This window comes from Electrophorus electricus, chromosome 12 (genome assembly GCF_041902795.1).
Source record: "Electrophorus electricus isolate QZ-2024a chromosome 12, ASM4190279v1, whole genome shotgun sequence".
Lineage (NCBI taxonomy): Eukaryota > Metazoa > Chordata > Actinopteri > Gymnotiformes > Gymnotidae > Electrophorus > Electrophorus electricus.
In genome coordinates this window covers 26284398-26305278 of record NC_137508.1, presented here as the reverse complement: position 1 = coordinate 26305278, position 20881 = coordinate 26284398, and the positions used below count along the sequence as shown (strand labels likewise).

Genomic DNA, 20881 nt, shown 5'->3' with positions numbered 1-20881 from the left:
CACATACACGCATATGCACACGTTCTATTTCTATTTCTTCCAAAATACAAATAAAACATTAAAAGTCTGGAATAAAAGCCTCTTGAAAATATATCTATGACCCAACACATCTGTTTGCAAAATCAAGCCATCTGTAAAACTAATCTAATCTAAGCACACAAGCTCTAGACCTCTGTAAAGAGAAAGGTCTCAATCCGGTCAGCGTTCAGGTTCGCACCATCTATGTGCAAATGATACCAAACCATTTATCAATAACTTCAACAGCTGTGTTTAATATTCTGCACATCATGCATGGCAGATCTGAGCCGCTTACTCAGACATGCTGAGGGTCTGATTACCTCCAGCATGCTGAGAGTCTGATTACCACCAACATAAGATTGAAGGAGGCAGACCAGTCGAGGTTTTAATTAATTAATGATTTTTCTAAGAATCATTACTGAATGCTCTCGAGCTGCTGATGGTGGTGGTGGGGGTTGGGGGGGTTTGAGTAGCTCCCTCACCCCCTACACACACACACACACATACGCACAACAATTATTAACAGAGACCTGAGCTTGCATACGTTCATTAAAACAGCCTTGTCACTCCCTTGTTCACGTGCTTTGAATTAATACATCCACAAACATCAGGTTCAAAAGGAAACTGAATACAAAATAGATACAGACATCAAAGTGTTATAGCTCACAATGTTTTATTTGTTTTGAAAGTCGGGTAAGGCGCAAATAAAACGTGAATATAAAATTATTTATTACCTCCACTTAAGACACTTGCGGTAACACAACATGGACCACAGAGGGCACCAAAAGCACGTTTAATCTATTTTTTTGCTCAAAGTTACAGTGACCTCTACTGGACAGCGTAGACATTTCAAGACCAAAATGTAGACAGCATCAGCATCACCCTGAAGTAAAAGAAGACTACATTAAAAGTGCAGGTTCATGTTTTGCTATTTTTTTAAAGATGCCTAACGGATTATGCTGTAATCATAATGTGAACGCCACTGATTGCCTTCTCTTGTCAAATCCATAAAATCCAGTTACACCGTTAAGGAGGTCACCCCCTATCACATTCACCTGGACTGAATATGTATTTATATGAATACTGTCGCACAAAATCTTAGGGTCTTCAAAAGGTAGTCTTCAAAAGGCTAGATGTGTCCTTCATCCTAGAAAAGACACACACACACACACACACACACACACACACGAATATGTGACCCTATACATAATCTCCCTGTCTGTTTCTCCATCACTCTGTACTCAGACACAAAAACACTGGAAAAAGACCAAATGTATAAAATACAGAACTCTACTTACATATTAGCTATTCGTTCCAGTCTCTCTTTAATAGTCTCCTAAAAGGCAGATGTGACATGAGCAGTGGCAATTAAAACCAGCAATTTTACCTCCCAACAGTTTTAAACAGTTTTAAACCTGTACAGGCTTCCTCTTGAGCCGGACTTCTGACTAACAGCATCTCTCTAAGGCCTTTTCCACCAACGTGGAACAGGTTCCGTTCTAGTTTTTAATTTGTTTTTTAATGTGGCACATATCCACCAAAAATAAATAGGATTTGGAACCCGAAAAGTTTGTTTCCAGCTAGAACCAAAGCAGAGCAGGTTTTTCAGCTTGTACCGTGATGACATCTGTTGAGGATGCATGCTTGGTTCCAGTAAAAACTGAACACCACCAAGGTTCTATGAAGCCTGAACAGAACCAGTTCAAGAACCAGACTTTTGGATGCAAAAGGTTCTGTTTGACCTGTGGGGTCCTGAAGCTTTGGGAGGTCCTAGAGTCAGTTAGGGGGAAGGGTTGGGCTGGACCATGATACTCCTAAAGTATGTCAGAATACTCAAAGCACACACAGGGAGCAGTGAAGGTCAGCATGGGCCAATAATTTTCAAAAGAATACCTTATCTTCAGAAAATAACACAAATGGAGGGATGGATGGACGGATGAACACTCACCTCTGGGGATGCTGAGGGAAGACCTGTTGAGGGGTGTGTGGCACTGCCGGCCTCTGATGCTGACTGTCCCAGCGCAGCACTGTTTCCAGGCCCTTCTGCTGATGTCAGAACTACTGACAAGTAGCAAAGCACATATTTACCTGCCTGCTGAGTGTCTCCTTCCTAGAACTGTTTCAGTATACAAGTACTCAACACATCTTCCACGTTACAATGTCGACCCAAAGGACACAATCCGTTCCAGAAATCACCCATGTTCCAGCTCGCAGGATGGCTCAATAAGTAATTGAAAACATGCACAGTGCCCTCAGAGCTTGTGTGGCTGATGTGAGCAGACCTCACCTGTTTCCTCTGTGAGGTGGCTCTTCTCTCCAAAGCCTGACAGACTTGCAACCCCACCAGCTTTTACGGGACCCTGCAGACAGAGAAGGCAGACCCCCACCCGCCCCTCAGTACCCCTCATCACTAACGAAGGCATCCTGCCTCCCCTAAACACGTCCACTAACGTGGAGACCTAAAGCTTCTCCCTTACGTAGTGACTACGTAGTGACACATTTATCATGAATCGTTATTTAAACATTTTACATGTCACTGTATAACACTGGTATGAAGAAAAATACCAAATTACCTTTTATTACCATTATGACTACTATTAGTTGCATTTATATAGCGCTTTTCTGAAACTCAAGGTCGCTTTACAAATATCGCTTTTTTTTTTTCCTTTTCCTTTTTTTTAAATAAACGCACACTCACACCTGATGAGAAGCGGCAGCCAATCTGCACACAGCATACTCTCTCTATCAGAAACCACACCCCCTGTGGCCCTGCACTTTTATCTTCCTGGCGGTGATTAATCTAATACAACTGTCTCTAATAATCAGATTAATAACACAAGATGCATCTGTGTGTCATTAATAGCGTGTGATTGGTCTCTTGGGACAGCTGTGGGCACCGTGTCGTACCTGTACTGAGATCAGTGCCAGGCTGGTCTCCAGGAGCAACACACGGCTCTCCAGGTTCTCCCACTGACTGCGCTCGATGACCAACTTCCCGGCCGCGCTCTGCTCCACTGCCTGCAGTCTTGCATCCAGCTGGGCCATCCTGGACACGCACTCGCGCAGGCCTGCCTCTACTGCCTTCAGCATGCACTCCGACACAAACCCCTGCGAGGGAACACGTGAGGGTAAAAGCAGACGTCTCTATGGGTGTGTGTGTGGTATTAAAAATAATTAATAATATTAAAGTTAAATACAGCATTCATGCGCAAATTGAAATCATGCATGTTAACGGTGTTCACAGAGTTTCGGTGGTTCGCGGCAAACCAGCAGAGTTTGAATGGGCGAGGGAGCAAGGAAACGTGCAAAACCCTGCACACAGTCTCACAGTGTGAGCAGCAGGACGAGGGCCATCCCCCGCTGAAGGACCTCCGCCCTCCTCCTCGGCCTCGTCCCGTTTCTCCTGGGGCGAGGTGTCTGAAGAGAAGCAGGCCCTCGCTGATGAGTTGTTGCCCAGGTGCCTCTCCACCAGAGGTCTGCTCAGAAGAACCTGCTCGAAGCACCCCCACCCAGTGCAGACCCACTTTAACAACAAACTCTAAAGCAATTTCTGCAATAAAACAGTTTGCTTGTGTACAGTCTTTTATTCGTTATTATATTGTTATTAAGTTTATTGATGTTATTATGAATTTTGCTGTCGAAGTAGATGTTACTGTGATAGTTGATGTCCTTAAACAGTGGTGATGGTCCCACAGAGACTTACAGGAATCCTGTGTGTGTCTGGTGAAGTTGGGCTTTCTGAGATTATAGAGACACTTCGGGATTGTAGCCTCTGTGCAGGAATCCTGTGTGTGTTCGGCGTAGTTGGGCTTTCTGAGGTTATAGAGACACTTCGGGACTGTAGCCTCTGAGCAGGAATCCTGTGTGTGTCCGGTGTAGTTGGGCTTTCTGAGGTTAGAGAGACACTTCGAGACTGTAGCCTCTGTGCAGGAACCCCATGTGTGTCTGGTGAAGTTGGGCTTTCTAATATTTTTGAGTCACTGCGGGACTGCAGCCTTTTTTTGGGGTGCCTAACAGGCTGCAAAGTGAAATTTCATTAATCTGCTGTGTGAAAAAGCATCGATTCACATTTGTTCATCTGACACTGAACCAGGAAGCAAATACTCCGCACCTTGGCACCTCTGGTGAGCTGGTTGTGTTTGGTCACTACAAGGCCGATGATGTCACACAGGAGGCTGATCTTTCTCTCGGCAAAGCCGAACTGCAAGAACTGCTGCTTGCTGAGGAGAGGCTTGTAGCTGAAGAGATCGCGCAGGACCTAATCAGACAGACACATCTTCCCATTAGTCACACAGCATATCATTTGTTATTCATCATCATTATATTTGCTTTACAATACTGATATCACAGAAGACTACTGAATGGAAAGAGGCTTTCTAGCAAATCACAAAAGTTTGTGACTTTGTGCTTTGAGCTTCTGAATGATGGCCATTGCATGACAAATAATTATGCAAAGAATCTTGGTCTAGACAATGCAGATTAACTCGAGATGTACTCAGAATAAGGCAAACGTGGCAGTCACAATATATAGCAACATAATCGCAACATAGTATTTATGTCCATACAGTTCCTGATTCTCACTCATACTTCATATTAACAAACAGAAGATGATATCCCACTTGACTGAATCATAATAACATTCAGATGACGGTATCCCACTTGAAAGAATCAGAAAGCAGCACTCAAAGTGGCACTCAAACTCATTTTTCTAATATCCTTCTACATATGTTTCCAAGATGTTCTCCAAAAAAACTCATTTGGAGAGATGTCAGTAATATACAGGCAAGAGGCCCACCCTGCCAAGAGAAGAGATGATGTGGGGAACAACGGATGAGAGTCACAGGAAAGAGCTTCTAACAGAAACAATCTGCAGGAGCCCAAATGGAAACGGTATGAGAAATTCTGACGGGGGTGACAGCCTGAAGGCGTGACGGGGGTGACAAGTTGACTGTGTGATGGCGCTGTTCAATGTCCTTTGTACAGTGGCTTTTCGTTCAAACACCATCGCCGCACTCAGGTGCTCTCCAGGCATGCCTCTCGCTTGCATGGTCCATGGCAACTACAACCACTGGAAAATTACAACAGGGTGAAAAACTACAGCCACTGGGCAACTACAGCCACAGAATAGTCATGTGGAGGGTCACTGAGCAGGACAAAGTGCCAGGAGATACAGATCTTCCCCATGCAGGAAATGCCAGATGGGAATTACAGTTACTCTGAGACATGGGACAGGGCAGCAGCTAGCAGCTTACAGAGCACATCGGACTGATCTCTGGGGACCTTGGATACAGCTCATCGGATCCTCAAACAGCAGTGAAATCTTCCCAATGTGCAGACAAGGCCATGACGCCAACAGACAGCACTTTTAAAAAATCACAACCAAAACCTTGTCCATAGAACAGAGAGGAGCAGCAAGATGTAATCCTATTCTCTTTGAATCTAAGATTGGGTAAAAAGCTTAGCCACTTTAAACAAGTAGGCTGGTTTTTAATCAGCTTCTGAGAGTACCGCTCATACCAGCAACAGATTCTACATTCAGTGGGAGAAAAATATCCCGAAAACCTACTGGGGGGAAAAAAATTTAATTGAAATGGGAAACAATCTTGTGGTCCTGAGAGAACAGCACACGCAGAGACAGACACTGCAATTCTTAAAAGCTGTTCTACATTCAGTGAAACCGACACCATATCACACAAATAACAGAGAGGCAGAGAATATGGCCTGATCTTGGACCTGGCCTTGTCTTAGGAAATCTCCAGAATCAAGCAGAATTCCCCCCTCTTCATAAGTCTGCTGTAACAACTGGAACCATTTGACCCAGTCGAATACTTCAGCATATGGTGATGGGTATCGGAGACCCCCGCCCGTCGGGAACTGCGCACTGGTATTCACTTCCCTGAGAGATTGTCAGGCTACACATGGGGCCTCATGGCATGAAAACCAATAAAAGGCAAGAGCATAAGGGATCTAAGCAGCCAATAAGAGAAAATAACAGACAACATGCCTGCTGATAAAAGGGAGAACTGTTGCTGATCCCCAATAAAACGGAAAATTACCAGCTGAAAGATCCGGTTGAGTGATTCTATGGAAGTGCATCCTGAACTGATTTTGCCAGACAACTCCACCGGGAGAGCACTTGCTTGGCAAATGCTTTGTGCAGTCCACTGCACTTCCACAAATACTCTCTGGGACCGTTATGAAACTAAACATTCGTGACGTCACAGAAAAAAAACTTACCCACCTTATAAACAGACTCTGTGAAGCTCAGGTCGTTCTTCCCTGTGAGCTCAATGCCGGACTCCACCAGGAGCTCGGCCAGAGCTGGGGAGAAGGATGTGAAGGCGTAGCTCACGATGGGAAGGCAGCAAAATGGGTCCCCTTTTGCCAGCCTGGTCCAAGAAGAATAAACACAGACAACAAAAAAGTAATTAAGCTTAAAACATAATAGGGGGGGGCGGGTAGAGAAACCATAACTGATCTGTTAGTCATCTTCCATTCGTCCCAGGGAGACATATTAAGTCATCTTTCTGGATCATCCTCAGCGGAATTGAGCCAAATGTGTTCCCAGGAGGAAAGCATGTTTGATGCATCGCACTTCAAACCGCATCTGCGAGCATCTGATGTACAGCTTTGAGTTTGCTGCTCAGTAACAGAGCTGGTTAATGTAACATCTAGTGTTTAAACTGCAGGGGCACTGGACAAACCCTCCACTCCAGACAGTGCTAAGCCAAAGCAGAGGACATGAAACACACACACCGACTGACTGTTTATACTACGTGAAATGTTTAGACATCAAGCCAAAAAATAGTGACTGTCCACACATGAAAAATGTTATATAGATGTATGCTGGGACAGTGGAGTAAAATGACTATTTTTATTAGATATTCATGAAATTTATATTCCAGATCAAGATACGATTTGGAGCAAAGTAATTTTTTTTTGGAACAAAGTAATTTTGTTTTAATATTTAATTATTTATTTTCAGCTGAGAAAAAGTATTAAGACAAGTGGGTGACAGGTGTTGGCAACCGCTAAAGATTTTCCATGTTATCCCACAGGAGAAATGTGAACGTGTGGGATTTTGGTTGAAGCCACTGGAATGTGTCCTGAGTCATTTTGAGGTCAAATGGTACAAGTCAAAATCAAAACTAGAAAAATGACCATGAAATGAAAACACCTTTAGAGTTAATTTCAAAGGTGCAGGTGTTAATTCAAAACTGGGGTTTTGGCTGGGCAAAGAAACTTGGCAATGCAAAACCAGCAGGAAATAGCTTGCAGTGAACAGGATACCTAATGGAAGAACACAGGAAGTGAAGACAACCACTAGTGCTCTAGAGAAGCACTGCAAAAAAACAGCAAAAGAAATCAACAGTCTGCAGTGAATGTCTCACCAGTCTCCTATCACAGAAGACTCTGAATCGAAGAAATGTAGAGGCTGTAATGGAGGCTGAAGGCACTAGAACCAAGAACAGAGAGACCCAGGAACAATCTACTCACTGAGCAGAGGAGCTCAGACTCCAGCAACACGTATAGCACACTTAACCAAGGAGACCATCAGAAAGAACAAAGTGGAAAGATTCAAGCAGGAAGTGACCCAATTTAAACTGAATTATGTATGCGTTTCACAAGCTGAGGAACCTGAAAAGAGAGACAGAGAGATAGATAGACAGAGCAAAAGATAGATGGATAAAAAACAACAGAAAGAGGCTAATATTAAAGCTCACAAACCATCCATATTGTTTCTATATTTGGGCAAACACCATAAATAACACTGTTATCTTCTGATCTGAAATGCAAATTTCATTAATAAATCAACATTTCCTTAATAATGCAAATTTGATTCACATGTAACAACATTTACTTCACTGCCCTGGCACTTGTGCTTGTTTTTGAAAGAACTATGCCCTAAATAGTAGTTTCCTGCTGAGAACACAGCTTGGACTGATGACTGATTTGAGGCTGGAGTCCCAGCTATGCCATGTGCTTTGCATAGGCTCATTTGGAAAGGCTCCCATTGTAAGGAAAGGCACCAGAATATACTTCTTCAGTGCAACTGTGCATCTTGTATGCACAAGATACAACGGAGTCTTGAAGTGCACATCTGAGAGCTGGCAAATGCTCATCCAAGCCCCCCACCCCCCCCAAAAAACAACTTTTCTAAACGATACATAAAACAATCAGAAATATAGCAGATATTTGTCTTAGCTTTATTTGAATGACATGGAATTTAGAGCAATCTATATGTCCTTGAGCTGATATTTCTGTGCATCAGTGATAGTAATATTTACAGGACCTGTCCATTTGACTTTGTAAGACAGTAACCAGATGTACAGCACGCACGTGCACACACACAGCAAGGGTTTCATCATTGCTCATATTACACATTTATATGAAACACCGATCTCGCAGGTACCACTCAAAGGTATATGGTTACATGTACACTTTCTGCAGCCATGCATGACATGTTTGAGCATTCTCTGTCCTATCGGCAGGAAGTCATGTGGAAGTCGTGTGGATAGCAAGGAGGATGGCGACTATGGACTGAGGACAGATTTAAGGTGTCACTTGGACAGGACGTCTTTTTTCTGAAGAGGAAGCAACTTGAACCATTTCTCTCTTTATTATGGAGGGGGCTTTATTAATTTTGAATTCACCCAAGACATATAATGTGAATACATTATTATAGCACAATAGGTAAAATGACTATAGACATTTTAAACAAATACAGGAAAAGCTTTATATTTTCGTAAAAACAGTGAAAGTAGCTGAAGTAGCCAACAGTTCAGGTATGATGCGCTAGGCCAACCTCATGCCGTGCTGACGAAATCTTGCTGGTTTGCATTACCAAATATTATACAGGTGTGTGTTAAAATATTTCTATTATTTTTGCACTTTTACATCTGTTAAATCTGTTCATTCATACCTTTGGTAGTCAACGTCTGTTGGATACTTTAAAGATCGAAGTGATGCTTGCAGCTTCCTGAGACAGCCTTTCAGATCACCTGTTGCCATCTCTACACCCTTACAGTTACAAAGACATAAAAAGTACTCTTACCACTTTCTTTCCCTATAACCTAGCTAGTTGCGTTGATACATGAATATTAATAACAGCCATGTAGTTATTGAACTAGATCATGCTTTTTTTCCCCGTTGGCGAAGCCAGCTAATAGCTGGTTAGCTAATGTACCAAGTATTGACGTTACTCCGCCGCTGTGTGCAAAGCTAAAGTATCACGATATATTTGTGCTACAGGGCTAACTAGCTAGCTAACGACGCGCGTTTGATTTAGCATTAGCTAGTTAGCTACATTAGCTAATGCTACGTCACGTAAGTTAGATTTACCTGGGTAGCTTAGCTAGCTAAATAATTAGCATTTCCTTTCCTGATATTTAGACTTGAGAAGGCTGTAGCAGCGCTCTCGTTATCTGCCCACACTCACAGAAGGCCGAGGATATACTTACTCTTCGCCATTAAACGTGTTATTTTCTTTGTTTTTACCGGTGAAATGACCGTCTACTGTGATTGGTTTCTATGCGCGCTTGATGTCGGTTACGTTATTTAAAAACACATTCACATATTCACTGAAATGTAATCAAATACAACGATGTAGGAGACGTTTTCAAAAATAAATCCATTTAAGATTCTCTTCTGGCACTTAAATAGTGCACTGTTGTCTCAATTTCAAGATACGGGCAGGCATATTTTAAGTAGCAAAAAAATTATTTTAAAATATAAAACCGAACGTGCTATTGTGATTTCTAAGATTAATTTACTGTGCGATTTGCGTCACTTCCACCAAAAACAAGAAACGTCAAACGGGACAACAGGAGGTGCAGAAAAGGAGGGGAGAGGAGTGTGAAAGAGGAGAGTAAAGACCAGCCGAGGCTTATACTACACACGATCTTTTCTTTGAGTCGCCCTTTTGGAGCTTTGCCGTCGGGATTCTGTGGAAATGAATGCGCCCCGTTGGACGACCACGTCCGCGGCATGTTTCGCCTAGGGAGCTTTGATCCACACCAGCGCCTCGTCGCGGCGGCGGTCCAAGTGTCTCCTAAAACCCCACAGGTGGGTGGTACTGGTGTGAGCTCTGGATGTGTGCGGCCACGGTGAGCTCTTAAAGTGTCGCTTGCACAGGCCAGTAGCTTTAATCCTCATCCGCGCACTGGACGTGCAGTCTAGCCACCGGAGTCGGAGGAAGGCGGGACATGCGCAGTAATGGTCATTACCCACTGAACAAGATACCAATGGGTTCCCATCACACCCAGTACAGGGGTCTTTACCAAATAACTACTTCTAATACCCTGATTTTAAATATAGCTGATATCGAAATACTAAACTATGGGTTCGCGCTCTTTGTAGAGCGACTCTATTAGTAGGTTGCCATGCAAATGTATACAAATTAGTTGGGTAAAAGAGCAGTAGGCAGGCAGTGGGTAAGGTGATGCTTAGATTAGGGTCCTTCGGGGGGCATTGGTGGCGTGGAGGTTAATAGGAAGGCCAGCTACGCGTGTAGCAGTCCACGGCTGTGGCAGAATACTTCTGAATAACGTGGAACATGTTGGAGCTCCGTCACGCTGAGTCAGTATTTACAGTAAACCCGGTATGGTGTCAGGCTGCGGGAGAAGCAGCGTTGTCTGAAATCCCGGCCTCTACTGCGCCACAACCGGAGGCTTCAGCACAAAGGCATGGCTTTCTAAAGTCATGTGAACTGGCAGCCTGAATACAGTTACAAACACACCAGCTTTGACAGGCATAGGCTGAAGGGTCTAGAGTTTATTTTTTAGAGCATAAAAAACAGTAGAATAAAAACATATACTGTTATGTATAAATGTTTAATGAGAATCAGATTTTTAAAACTCTGAATTTCTGTGCATGTTTGCATATGCTAACAAACTGTACAAGTGCTTTACTGGGTGTTCTAGAAATGTAAACATTTTGTAGCCTGTTTGTTAAAGAATCAAAATCCTGACTTTATTGGCAGTGTGTGGTCACACATATGTAGAATTACTTTGGTAATACTGAAGCTCACAATACACAGCAAACTGTTGTATTTCATAACCTGTTATGACTAGTTTACTGTTTCACTTTCCTCTAAGCATGTTCTTTGGCTTTCCTGAACTTGTTTTTTGTCATGGATTATACAAGGAATTCAGCCCAGCCTGCTTGTTTGTTATTTTATATATATAAATATTTTTTTTTAGCTGAGAATGTTGTTGAGCCGGTTAAATAGCATTTAACTGGATCAAGACTAAATGAGCACACACACACACACACACACACACACACACACACACATATACATATACATATATATATATATATATATATATATATATATATATATATATATATAAAATTGGGAACACTTAGCAATTCTTTCATGGGGCCGAATCTGACACCGCAACACTTTAAACTAGCAAGGGACAGTTCAGAAACCCATACGTTAAGAAAAACATTCCTCTCAGACTCCAGGTTTTTGGACATGGAATCCCTCTGAGGACTCCTGACAGCAGGCCATAAAGAAGGGGAGTGTGTGTGTGGGGGGGGGGTACAATGAAGTACAATGAAGTACTACACTGAAGATAAAACTGTGCTCAGATGGCATGTAGCCCACCCACCCCTGGAACCAGGAGGCAATACAGCACCTCCACCCTGAGATTAATAGGGGGAGCCATGGCTTTCGCCCTGCCGCAGATTTGTCTCAAGAGGGAAGGTATTAGATTGAAATGGAAACAGTAACGTATTGGAGCTGTGTTATATAGGTACATTATTCCCCATTTCACTTTATATGTGCTCTGCGGCAGCGAGAAGAATAGCAGAGTTCTTGCATAGGTTTATCCTTGTCTGTGGGAAAAGTGAGATATCATATGCTCTGGTGAAACACTGAAGTAATTGCTTCAGGCCAGTAAAAAGCACGAGCGAGTTAGAAGTGTTTCAGGGAGTGTTCTGTTTCATAGGCTGTTTCAATAGCAGTAGCAGCAGTCATGTAGTGGCTTATAATGGGGTCATGCAGTCCTCTTGCTATTCTGCCTCACACAGCGATATATCCATATACGTCTCTCTCTCTCTCTCTCTCTCTCTCTCTCTCTCTCTCTGTGTGTGTTTTTCTAACACCTTCAACAGCTTGATTTTTGGTGTCTAGTCATCGGTTTGCACTACAGCTGTGTTTAACTTGGCACTGTGTTTGGGCCAGATGGCCCCTGGTTGCGGGGGGTCTGGATGGCTTAGTGGAGATTTAGCGGTCCTGAGCGCACTCTCATGTGTAGCAAGTGTGTGGGCAAATAACATCATCAGTAGTTTAATAGATAAAACAAGTCACATGTTTAATAATGACTGCAGTAGCAGTCGTATGTTAGTTGTGATCCTGGTTTAGGAGGTTCTAACCCTGTGGGTGTGCAGGTGTGCAGATGGGTCAGAGCTTGTGGAGGGTAGCAAGGAACCAGCAGCTGCAGCACGACTACAGTGAGCAGTGCTACCTACAGCGGGAGCGCCGTCGTAGAACCGGGGGGCACCTGCTGGCCGAACCACAGTCACGCCGCACGCCACAGTGCCAGGTACCTGGCACCGACCTGGGTCACCTGCTGCGTGCCCGTAAGGGCAAAGCGGAGCAGGGCTTCATCGACTTGGAGATGCTTCCACCCGAGCTGGGCATCACCATCCTGTCCTACCTGAACGCCACCGACCTGTGTCTGGCCTCCTGCGTGTGGCAAGACCTGGGCAACGATGAATGTCTATGGCAGGGGTGAGTTGACAACTCATAGACCTGATCCTTGTGCATGCGTGTGAGCACAGAATAAGGCTCCTGTTTCATTAATAGTTTAGCCAGAGTGGCTCATGTGTCTAATAATAACTGAAGGCAGAAGTATAAACAAGATGTGTTTCTTCTCAGGGCTGTGCTGTTTTTCTCTCGTTCTCCTGCGTTGTGTCTCAGCGATGTCACTCTGTGCCCCCAGGCTGTGCAAGTCCACTTGGGGTCACTGTTCCATATACAACAGAAGGCTTCACCCTGGCTTCTCCTACAGAAGGCTCTACATGCAACTAGATGAAGGAAGTTTGACATTCAACGCTAACCCTCAGGAGGTAAACAGAGCTGCCCGCCTCTTTCACGCATTAGCATCACTACTTCTTTTCCTGTGCTGTGTTCAAAGGTTGATTTTAGGCACTGCTGCCTAGCTAATGATTAGTTAACGGTAAAGGAATGGTTGAAACTGACTGCATTTTATAGAGCCGTTAGCTACATTATAATCACTTTTGTATCCACTTAAAGGACGTATCATAGAAAAATACCATTGTGCCTGGCACTCAGTGGGTTCTCTCGCTCTCTCTTTATCCCTTTCCTTTGTTCCCTTTTCCTCTCCCTCATTCCCTTGGTCATGGGGGCTCGTTCTGCAGGGAATCACTTACCTCATATCCAAAGGCATTCTTCTGGACCACCCGAAGGAACTTGCCAAGTTCATATTTTATACCAGAACACTGAATTGGAAAATGCTACGGATTTACCTTGATGAACGGTTTGTTAGACTCCCTTTGAGTTTTTCTTTGCATATTTGATGGCAGCATGAGTATATTATAACCATGATTATGGTGTAACCATATTAGTGTTGATGATTATGATAATAATTATAATAATAATCGTGTTAAACGTATATAGTATCTTTTTTTAAACCCAGTGTTGCTTTATAGTACAGATTATGCAACTAAAGCACACAAACAGCCTATAAAAGAGAAGAGAAGACTGAGATTATTGAATGAGCAGGAAAGTTTTGAGTTGGACTTTGAAAGGGCTGCGGGAAGAACAGTTGTACAGTGTCTGGGAAAGGGTGTTCCAGAGGGTCTGGGATAACGTGTTCTAAACCTAGACATGGTAAAGAGCCAAGTGCTATAAGACCTGAGTTTATACGTGGTGTTGTAGAACTTCAGAAATTAATTCCAACAGCTTCTCTTTTTTTTCCTGTCCTTTGCTTAGGCGTGATGTACTGGATGAGCTAGTCACACTACACAACTTCAGTAACCAGTTCCTGCCCAATGCACTAAGGGATTTCTTCAGACACATCCACGCCCCTGAGGAACGGGGCGAGTACCTGGAGACGCTCATCACCAAGTTCTCCCACCGCTTCTGTGCCTGTAACCCTACGCTGGTCCGGGAGGTGGGCCTGACTCCCGGTGAGTGAAGGAAGCTACGGACGCGTTACCATGGCTGCTAGCGAGTGGGTCCTCCTGCGGCCTGATCTGGGGTAGGGGGAGGGACTTTGTTTATATATTTGTTTGTAATAAAGTGGCAAAGAGCACACATTTGGGAACAGCTAAATCTCTAAGCAGCTGTCTCAGTCAAAGGAAATTATAATTTCCTAATAATATATATAATGTGTAACTTGAGCAGTGGTAGACTAGTGGATAGGACTTTGGGCTATCAAGCAGAAGGTTGTGGGTTCAGATTCTGGCTCTGTCAGGCCCTTGTGCAAGGCTCTTAACCCTCTCAGGTCCAGGGGCACTGTACAGTGGTCGACCCTGCGCTTGCTTCCCAGTTCACAAAGAATCTTGGATATGCAACGAGAAACCTTTAATTGTACTGTGCACATGTGTATATCTATATATGACCAAATAAAGACATTTCATCTGGCCTAGATCTTAATCTTTTGCTTTCTGTTTTGCTGGTTTTCTATTGTTAACATCACTTTGCTTGGTAACACTGCTTGCTTTGTTGCAAAACTGATTTAGTGAAAATCAAATGAAAAGTGACTTCCCAAATAATCAGGAATTGGTCTTATCTGTACCAATCAGAATTATAAACAAAGCCTTTTTAAACTCTAGACTGATGGCAACTTTAAATATCTCTATTAATCTTGCCTGCTTTAATAATCTGGCTCTTGTTTTTACTCTAGTTCATCAGATTATTAGTTACTACCAACTCGACCTGCCTTCAATTCCCTATTGAACCTGACACCACAAATAAATAAATCAAAAAGTAAATCAGTGGTAAAGCTATTGGTCTCTAACAGAGATCCTCATCAAATTTAAACCTTGTGTGCGTGCTTGTGTGTGTGTGTGTGTGTGTGTGTGTGTGCGTGTGTGTGTGTGTTGCAGACGCAGTGTATGTTCTGTGCTACTCTCTCATCCTGCTGTCCATTGACCTCAGCAGTCCGCACGTGAAGAACAAGATGTCCAAGAGGGAGTTTATCCGGAACACCCGCCGAGCTGCCCAGAACATCAGCGAGGACTTTGTGGGTCACCTCTATGACAACATCTATCTGATCGGCCACGTAGCTGCCTAGCCTATCCATACACACACACACACACAAACAAACAGACACATACTTACATACAGAAGTACACACACACACACACACACACACACGTGCGCGCGCGCCATGTACATGAGATGCAGTCGGCCAATAAAATACATGCGCCTTCTGCTCTATGGCTAGAACAAGGATCACAAGATGGCAGATACAGAGCCCCAGAGAAGACCATTAGTAGGATTGCAGCATCTCTCTCTCAGGCGGTGTCACACAACGAAGGCAAGCAGCCATGGCAACATCAAATAACAATAACAACAACCAAAATGACACAGGTTGCCAAAAGCAGCCTAAGGCAAACTGACAGACGTAGCGACGCACGTAATGGACAACAGAGTGCGTCCCCACACAGAGCCATGTAGCTAAGGAGCACTCGGAGGTGTGCTGTGGTGTGGGTAACCAAACAAACCCTGCTGTAGCACCACAAGTTGTGCTTCAATTCTAACATGCGCATCCAGTTTAAGCTCAAAATATGTTAAAACGTATTAATACATGTTATTACGTGAATGTTAACCTTCTGGCTGTCTGCATATGAAGCAGTGATCTGTGGGAGCAGATTCCATGGTGGTTCCTTCACCTTCCTTCTATTGGTTGATCCCAAAACGGCTATAAAACTGGTTTGTGCCGGATTGGAAGTGGAGGAGCTTTGGCGTAAATGATCTTTGCTCTTACACCAATGAAGAAACACTAACAGATGTATTTGAAACAGTCTCTGCTCAAATCTGTAAACAGCTTATTGTCAAACAAATAGTCCAAATTATAAATACGCTTATCCAGATTATTATAGAGTATCTATAGTGTATAGTGATTTATAAGATGAGTATAGAGATTAAGGCTTGGGCTCATGTGTTTAAGTCTTGGATATTGTTGGAAACATTTGTTTTTCTGTGTAAACTTCCTACGTGGGTCAGAAACCCACAGAAAGTATGATCAACCAAAGGTTATTTTCCTATTATTGTTTTTTAGACTGGCTGGTACCTACTAGCTGTGCGCTACTTTAATGTGGTCATTGTTTTGGCTGTGGTCCGACTACACCACTCGGCTTTGGTCACGTGTGATGTCCCCCACCCTCACACACCTGAGTGTCCACCTGTCTCAGCATACCTGCCTGTAGCCTGCCTGCATAAATGAGATATGGACGTGTGAGCACGTGTGGACAGACTCGTTCTGCCGCACCGTCAACCCATGCTCGCTGTCTTCCTTTGCTTCTGCCTGCAGTATGATGGCAACATCAAAATACTTTGGTTTTTTTTACTGTTAGTTGGGGTGTTTTTGTTGTTGTTTTGTTTTTTGTTTTGTTTTGATTTGTTAATCAAAATAGCACTTTAACCTGAGGATTTTTTATTCCCTTTTGTTATTAATGTAATTGTGTTATTAATATGTTAAATTTACCAACTTGGTTTGTGGTTTATGCACATCTGATGGATGTGATTTTCCTTCTCACCCTTGCTGTGTGTTTCTGTCTAGTTGGGAGTTTAGGGTGCCTGTATTTCCACCATAGTGCCAATAGCGATGCTGAAGTGAGTCAACTGACAAAAACTTAATAATAAGGATAACAATGCATAAACTCTGCATATAGTTAAAATTAATATGAATTGTTTTATTTGCACATAATGTATATATTTAAGTATAGAGATTTATAAACATATAATTTTATTTTTAAATATTTTAGCTAAAAGGATGGGTTTTTGTTCTCATTTTAATAGGCTGAATTCTCTTTTTGCACTTCTGAATTTTTGCCAGGTCACTATGGTGTAAGCATGCAACCATTTGCAAGCCAGTGCTGCAAAACTGATGTTCAGTCTCAGGACTTTCATTTAGTCTACGTGTGTCCTTATATTATTCTCATACCAGTACCATTAGCAATGAATAACAGTATAATACACAGTGAAATAGATCTCTCTCAGTCTAATATTTAACCACTTCCGCAGTACTGTTTTCTGCTGCTCTCCTGAGAAAATCTCCCAAACAGAAACTCTTCAGGAAAAAGAATCATCATTGACCATATTATTATGCATTTTCAATTGGCCGGTCTGCTTTCAGAGATATGATGCTGGAAGGAGACGACAAAAAATATATTAATAGTCCATCAAAAATGATGGTCGATTTTCTTAAAACAGCGAGTATATTTCATAATTACCCTGGATTTATAATGTTAAACTATTATTTTTAATCAAAGTCTATTTAGTATTTAGGAAATTTGGAAACACAAGATAATTAAGACAAGTTTCTGAATGGTAACACTGGAGACAAATACTTCTAGATTGCATAAAAAATAAAATCTTGAAAAGCATTTAAGCTTTGTCCTTTCCATCAGTGATGGTGAGTGTGTTTCTCTTCAAAAGTCATTGACAGTTTCGCTCCCTCCTGAATGCCCAGTGCACAAGGCCTTCTGCAGACGTGTCAGCCTTTCCTGGGTGTCTTCATGCCAAGCTCCTCTTCACTTGCTGCTCAGGTTCAAGCAGGTAGCTGCAGATAAACAGGACATGTTTGCAAAAGCATTAAAACCATCTTGTCTTGTGACGCTGGTATCATAGTCTAAGTACATAGAGGGCGGACGATGGGAGACTATGGGAGTCTTATGTGCTTGCATTTAATCAACAGTTAAACTACTTAACATGTTCACATTAGAAAGGGTATTCTTAAAAGTACCGGAATAAAATTATCATAGTGTGTGGACTGAAATCCAGGATATTAAACATCAGGTTCCAAGTGTCCATAATGTCAACCTGGTCCAAGTTATAATTGAGATCACTGATCACTGACACGAATACAATTGGAGATTACTGATCATTGACACTATTATACCAGATATTATTGATCATGGAGACTACTGATTTTCTAACACAAATGATCACTGATGCTATTGATAACTGATATTATTGATCATGGAGATTACTGATCACTGACACTATATCTTTTTTAAGATTCAACAATATTATGTATTTATTATGGATTATTGTGCATTATTCCGTATTAAGCATACTGTTAGCTATATTTTAATATAGGAAAGACGTAATTTTGATTAAGTTAAAAGAAGCATTTTTTGTTTGTTTGTTTGTTTATTTGTTTTTTGGTTTACGTTGTTTTCCCTTAATGCGAAATTATTTATGTGATATTCGACAATTCGACAATTAAAACAAGTCGGTTCGATGTTGGATAAAAGCGAATACGGCATTTCCTCCGTTTTTATTTGCTGTGCTCTAACGGCACTCTGCAGCCTCATCAGTGGAGTTGGTGGCCTTATTGTTGAAAGAAACCGAAAAGGAACGTGGACTAACGGGTTGATGGACCAGTGCTAACGTGAGCTGCCCGTAACCCACAAACACTATATTGACTTCTAAACGCGTTTACAAATGTATTTACAAAATGTATTTAAATGTATTTACAAAATGTCAGCGCTTTGATACGACAGTGCAAATGTGAAATCTTTGTGAAACTGAGTAGGAAAATAACTTTTTAAATCCGTTTTCACAATATATTGCATTTCTGTTTAAACGAAGACGGTTTGTCATATTTTAGACTTATGTCATTTTAGTGTAACTCCACAGCAGGATTCTACAAAATAAAAATAAAAAGCCGAACCGTACAGACTCGGCCTAGTAATTATATATAAAAGTATAACACTGAGGGATTAAGAATTTAAGCAAAGCAAAGTAAATCATGCGATGTTTTATAGTCTGCAGTGGAGAGTATTTCACAGGTAGATATGAAATTAATTAAAACATAATATCTCTAATTTGGGCCTATAGATATCCAGGTTCGGATATTTTCCTGTTTTTCTTAATTATTCTCAGTGACTTGGCATCAGACACCAAAAGCCCGTCAGTAGGGAAAATGCCTTGGGAACCTTTATCATACTGCAAGGCGTTATCATACGCCGCGCGAGGATCTGCGCTAGGACGCGTGTATTACCGCCGCTTCTCCGCCTCTGCTTCTCTGTCGCCGTTTTAAGATGCTGGCGACAGTTTGGAAACTGTAGCTTTAATAAAGAATTATTCCTTTATTTTCAAAGGTCCTTTTATTGTTTCAAGGGATAGTTTATGGTCTTATTGACCATAAACAGGTTATATATTTCAATACCTACACCATAAAAGACCCGAGAAAGAAGAATCACAACAGCGTATCGATGTGTATTAATTTAATCCCACTATAAGTTTATTGGCAAAAACGTAATTCTACCTCTTATTTAGCTGTTTCGTGTGAGTTTATCAAAGGTGTGTCGCTTAGAGGTTGTTTATATGAGGTGACATTGCATTAAAAGCAAAGTTTTGGCTATAATTTGGCATGATTGATGAAGCCCTTTTGCGCCGTATCACTGCATTTCGTCAAAACAACTGCTTAACCGACAGAGCCTCTCCGACGCCTGAAATCGCCTCTGGTTGACATGACGCCGACGCATAAAGCATTTCAGACAGCCTACTCAAAAGTCTTAAGTTATGTTTTATCGTCGTTGTAATCACCATCATCGTCAACAACAACAACAACAACAACATTAGATGTAACCCTCAATTTAATGCGCAACCGCTCTTCCCTTATTTATGGATATACATCCAGCACAAATAGGCTACTTCATATACGGGTTGCATTCTGAATATGTGACGTAAGTATCAAAATTAACATGCAAGGGCGAAGTAAATTCAGAAGGTAATTCAGTGAGCTAGCACACGCCATACCACTACGACACATATTACCTGCTGCACTGACATCTTATTAGCATGTAGATTTTTTTACACTTGGATCTAAACAACAGTCCATGATGTGGTGAACTAAATGATAATATCAACATTTATTTATTTATTTGTTTATTTAATTTTCTACAGTGTTTTACTTTCTTTGGTTTGTTATAATGGTTTCTATCCACAGGAGATATCAGCTATTTTCTCACGCATTTAGACTCGCGCTCAAATGTCAAGCCTGAAAGAAAGAAAGAAAAACTTCAATTGCTAAGCGATACATATAATGACCTATTTAATCAATTTAAGCCAAATAATTTGGTGATTAGGATTTAGGTTTTATTATTAATAATAACGTTTATGGTGGAAATACTACCCTGCCTTTGATGTCAATACATATATATGTCATGAAGCGTCGAGGCAGACTACATGGAGACCAAAAGCCATGCGTGTGTGTGTGTGTGTGTGTGTGTGTGTGTGTGTGTATTCTTTGTTCAGGTTTTGTGACGTAATTTAAGCTACACTGGACATCGTCTCGAAATGTTGCGAATAACTAAATTTGATTTCAAATGCTTATTGGATAAGCGCGGATCTTTACGCGCGACTAAAGAATATCTGTACTGCGTTGTCCCAGAACACCAAGTTACTTAAAAACATTCAGAAAATATTAAAGTCGTGATTCCGTCGCCCTGCTCCCCGACGAGACGAACTGAAATACGGGTTAAAGCCGATCCGTGTTGCTAAGTGGTTATATGACGACGGCGCTGCCCTAGCTGAGGGACTGTTTAGGCTGGCTCTCTCCCCAGGTGTCCTTATCCATAATCCGGGTAGAACGCAGACTCTGTGGGTACAGCGCCGGAGTGCCCCTGTTCGCGTAATTGTTTCCTGCGC

At 42.1% G+C, this 20881-nt stretch overlaps 2 protein-coding genes across 7 annotated transcripts; one reads left to right on the top strand and one right to left on the bottom strand.

Moving 5' to 3' along the window:
- Positions 1–674: 674 nt before the first annotated feature.
- On the bottom strand, positions 675–10049 carry cep44 (centrosomal protein 44). Of its 4 annotated transcripts, XR_014126520.1 has the most exons (12): positions 9918–10049; positions 8942–9039; positions 6260–6407; positions 4130–4276; positions 3722–4036; positions 3347–3508; positions 2926–3126; positions 2306–2378; positions 1967–2079; positions 1317–1354; positions 1074–1165; positions 675–901 (listed from the first exon to the last, which is right to left on the bottom strand). XR_014126520.1 is itself a non-coding variant. In XM_081724684.1 (11 exons), exons 1-11 carry the CDS (start codon positions 10005–10007, stop codon positions 1126–1128), a joined length of 1425 nt encoding a protein of 474 aa, XP_081580810.1. In that variant the 5' UTR covers positions 10008–10049; the 3' UTR covers positions 675–1125. The 4 variants fall into 4 exon arrangements, 3 of the variants coding, with proteins under 3 accessions (XP_081580810.1, XP_081580811.1, XP_081580812.1); XM_081724684.1 differs by having other exon boundaries at positions 675–1165; XM_081724685.1 differs by having other exon boundaries at positions 675–1165; positions 1967–2076.
- Positions 9947–17625, top strand: fbxo8 (F-box protein 8). Of its 3 annotated transcripts, XM_027021000.3 has the most exons (7): positions 9947–10083; positions 12418–12760; positions 12972–13098; positions 13411–13529; positions 13985–14181; positions 15103–15239; positions 15444–17625. In XM_027021000.3, exons 2-7 carry the CDS (start codon positions 12426–12428, stop codon positions 15561–15563), a joined length of 1035 nt encoding a protein of 344 aa, XP_026876801.1. In that variant the 5' UTR covers positions 9947–10083; positions 12418–12425; the 3' UTR covers positions 15564–17625. The 3 variants fall into 3 exon arrangements, 2 of the variants coding, with proteins under 2 accessions (XP_026876801.1, XP_026876802.1); XR_014126521.1 differs by lacking the exon at positions 15444–17625 and having other exon boundaries at positions 13985–14252; positions 15103–15240; XM_027021001.3 differs by having other exon boundaries at positions 15103–17625.
- The last annotated feature ends 3256 nt before the right edge of the window (positions 17626–20881 follow it).

Bases quoted from the DNA above. Each gene is read 5' to 3' on its own strand.
- cep44 (XM_081724684.1), bottom strand. From the start codon at position 10,007: ATGCCGCGGACGTGGTCGTCCAACGGGGCGCATTCATTTCCACAGAAT. The intron at 6,408-8,941 runs GTATGAATGAAC...TTCTTGGACCAG, and splicing joins ACAGACGTTGACTACCAAAG to GCTGGCAAAAGGGGACCCAT. The intron at 4,277-6,259 runs GTGGGTAAGTTT...CTGTCTGATTAG, and splicing joins TCACAGAGTCTGTTTATAAG to GTCCTGCGCGATCTCTTCAG.
- fbxo8 (XM_027021000.3), top strand. From the start codon at position 12,426: ATGGGTCAGAGCTTGTGGAGGGTAGCAAGGAACCAGCAGCTGCAGCAC. The intron at 13,099-13,410 runs GTAAACAGAGCT...CTCGTTCTGCAG, and splicing joins TCAACGCTAACCCTCAGGAG to GGAATCACTTACCTCATATC. The intron at 15,240-15,443 runs GTGGGTCACCTC...CTCTATGGCTAG, and splicing joins AGAACATCAGCGAGGACTTT to AACAAGGATCACAAGATGGC.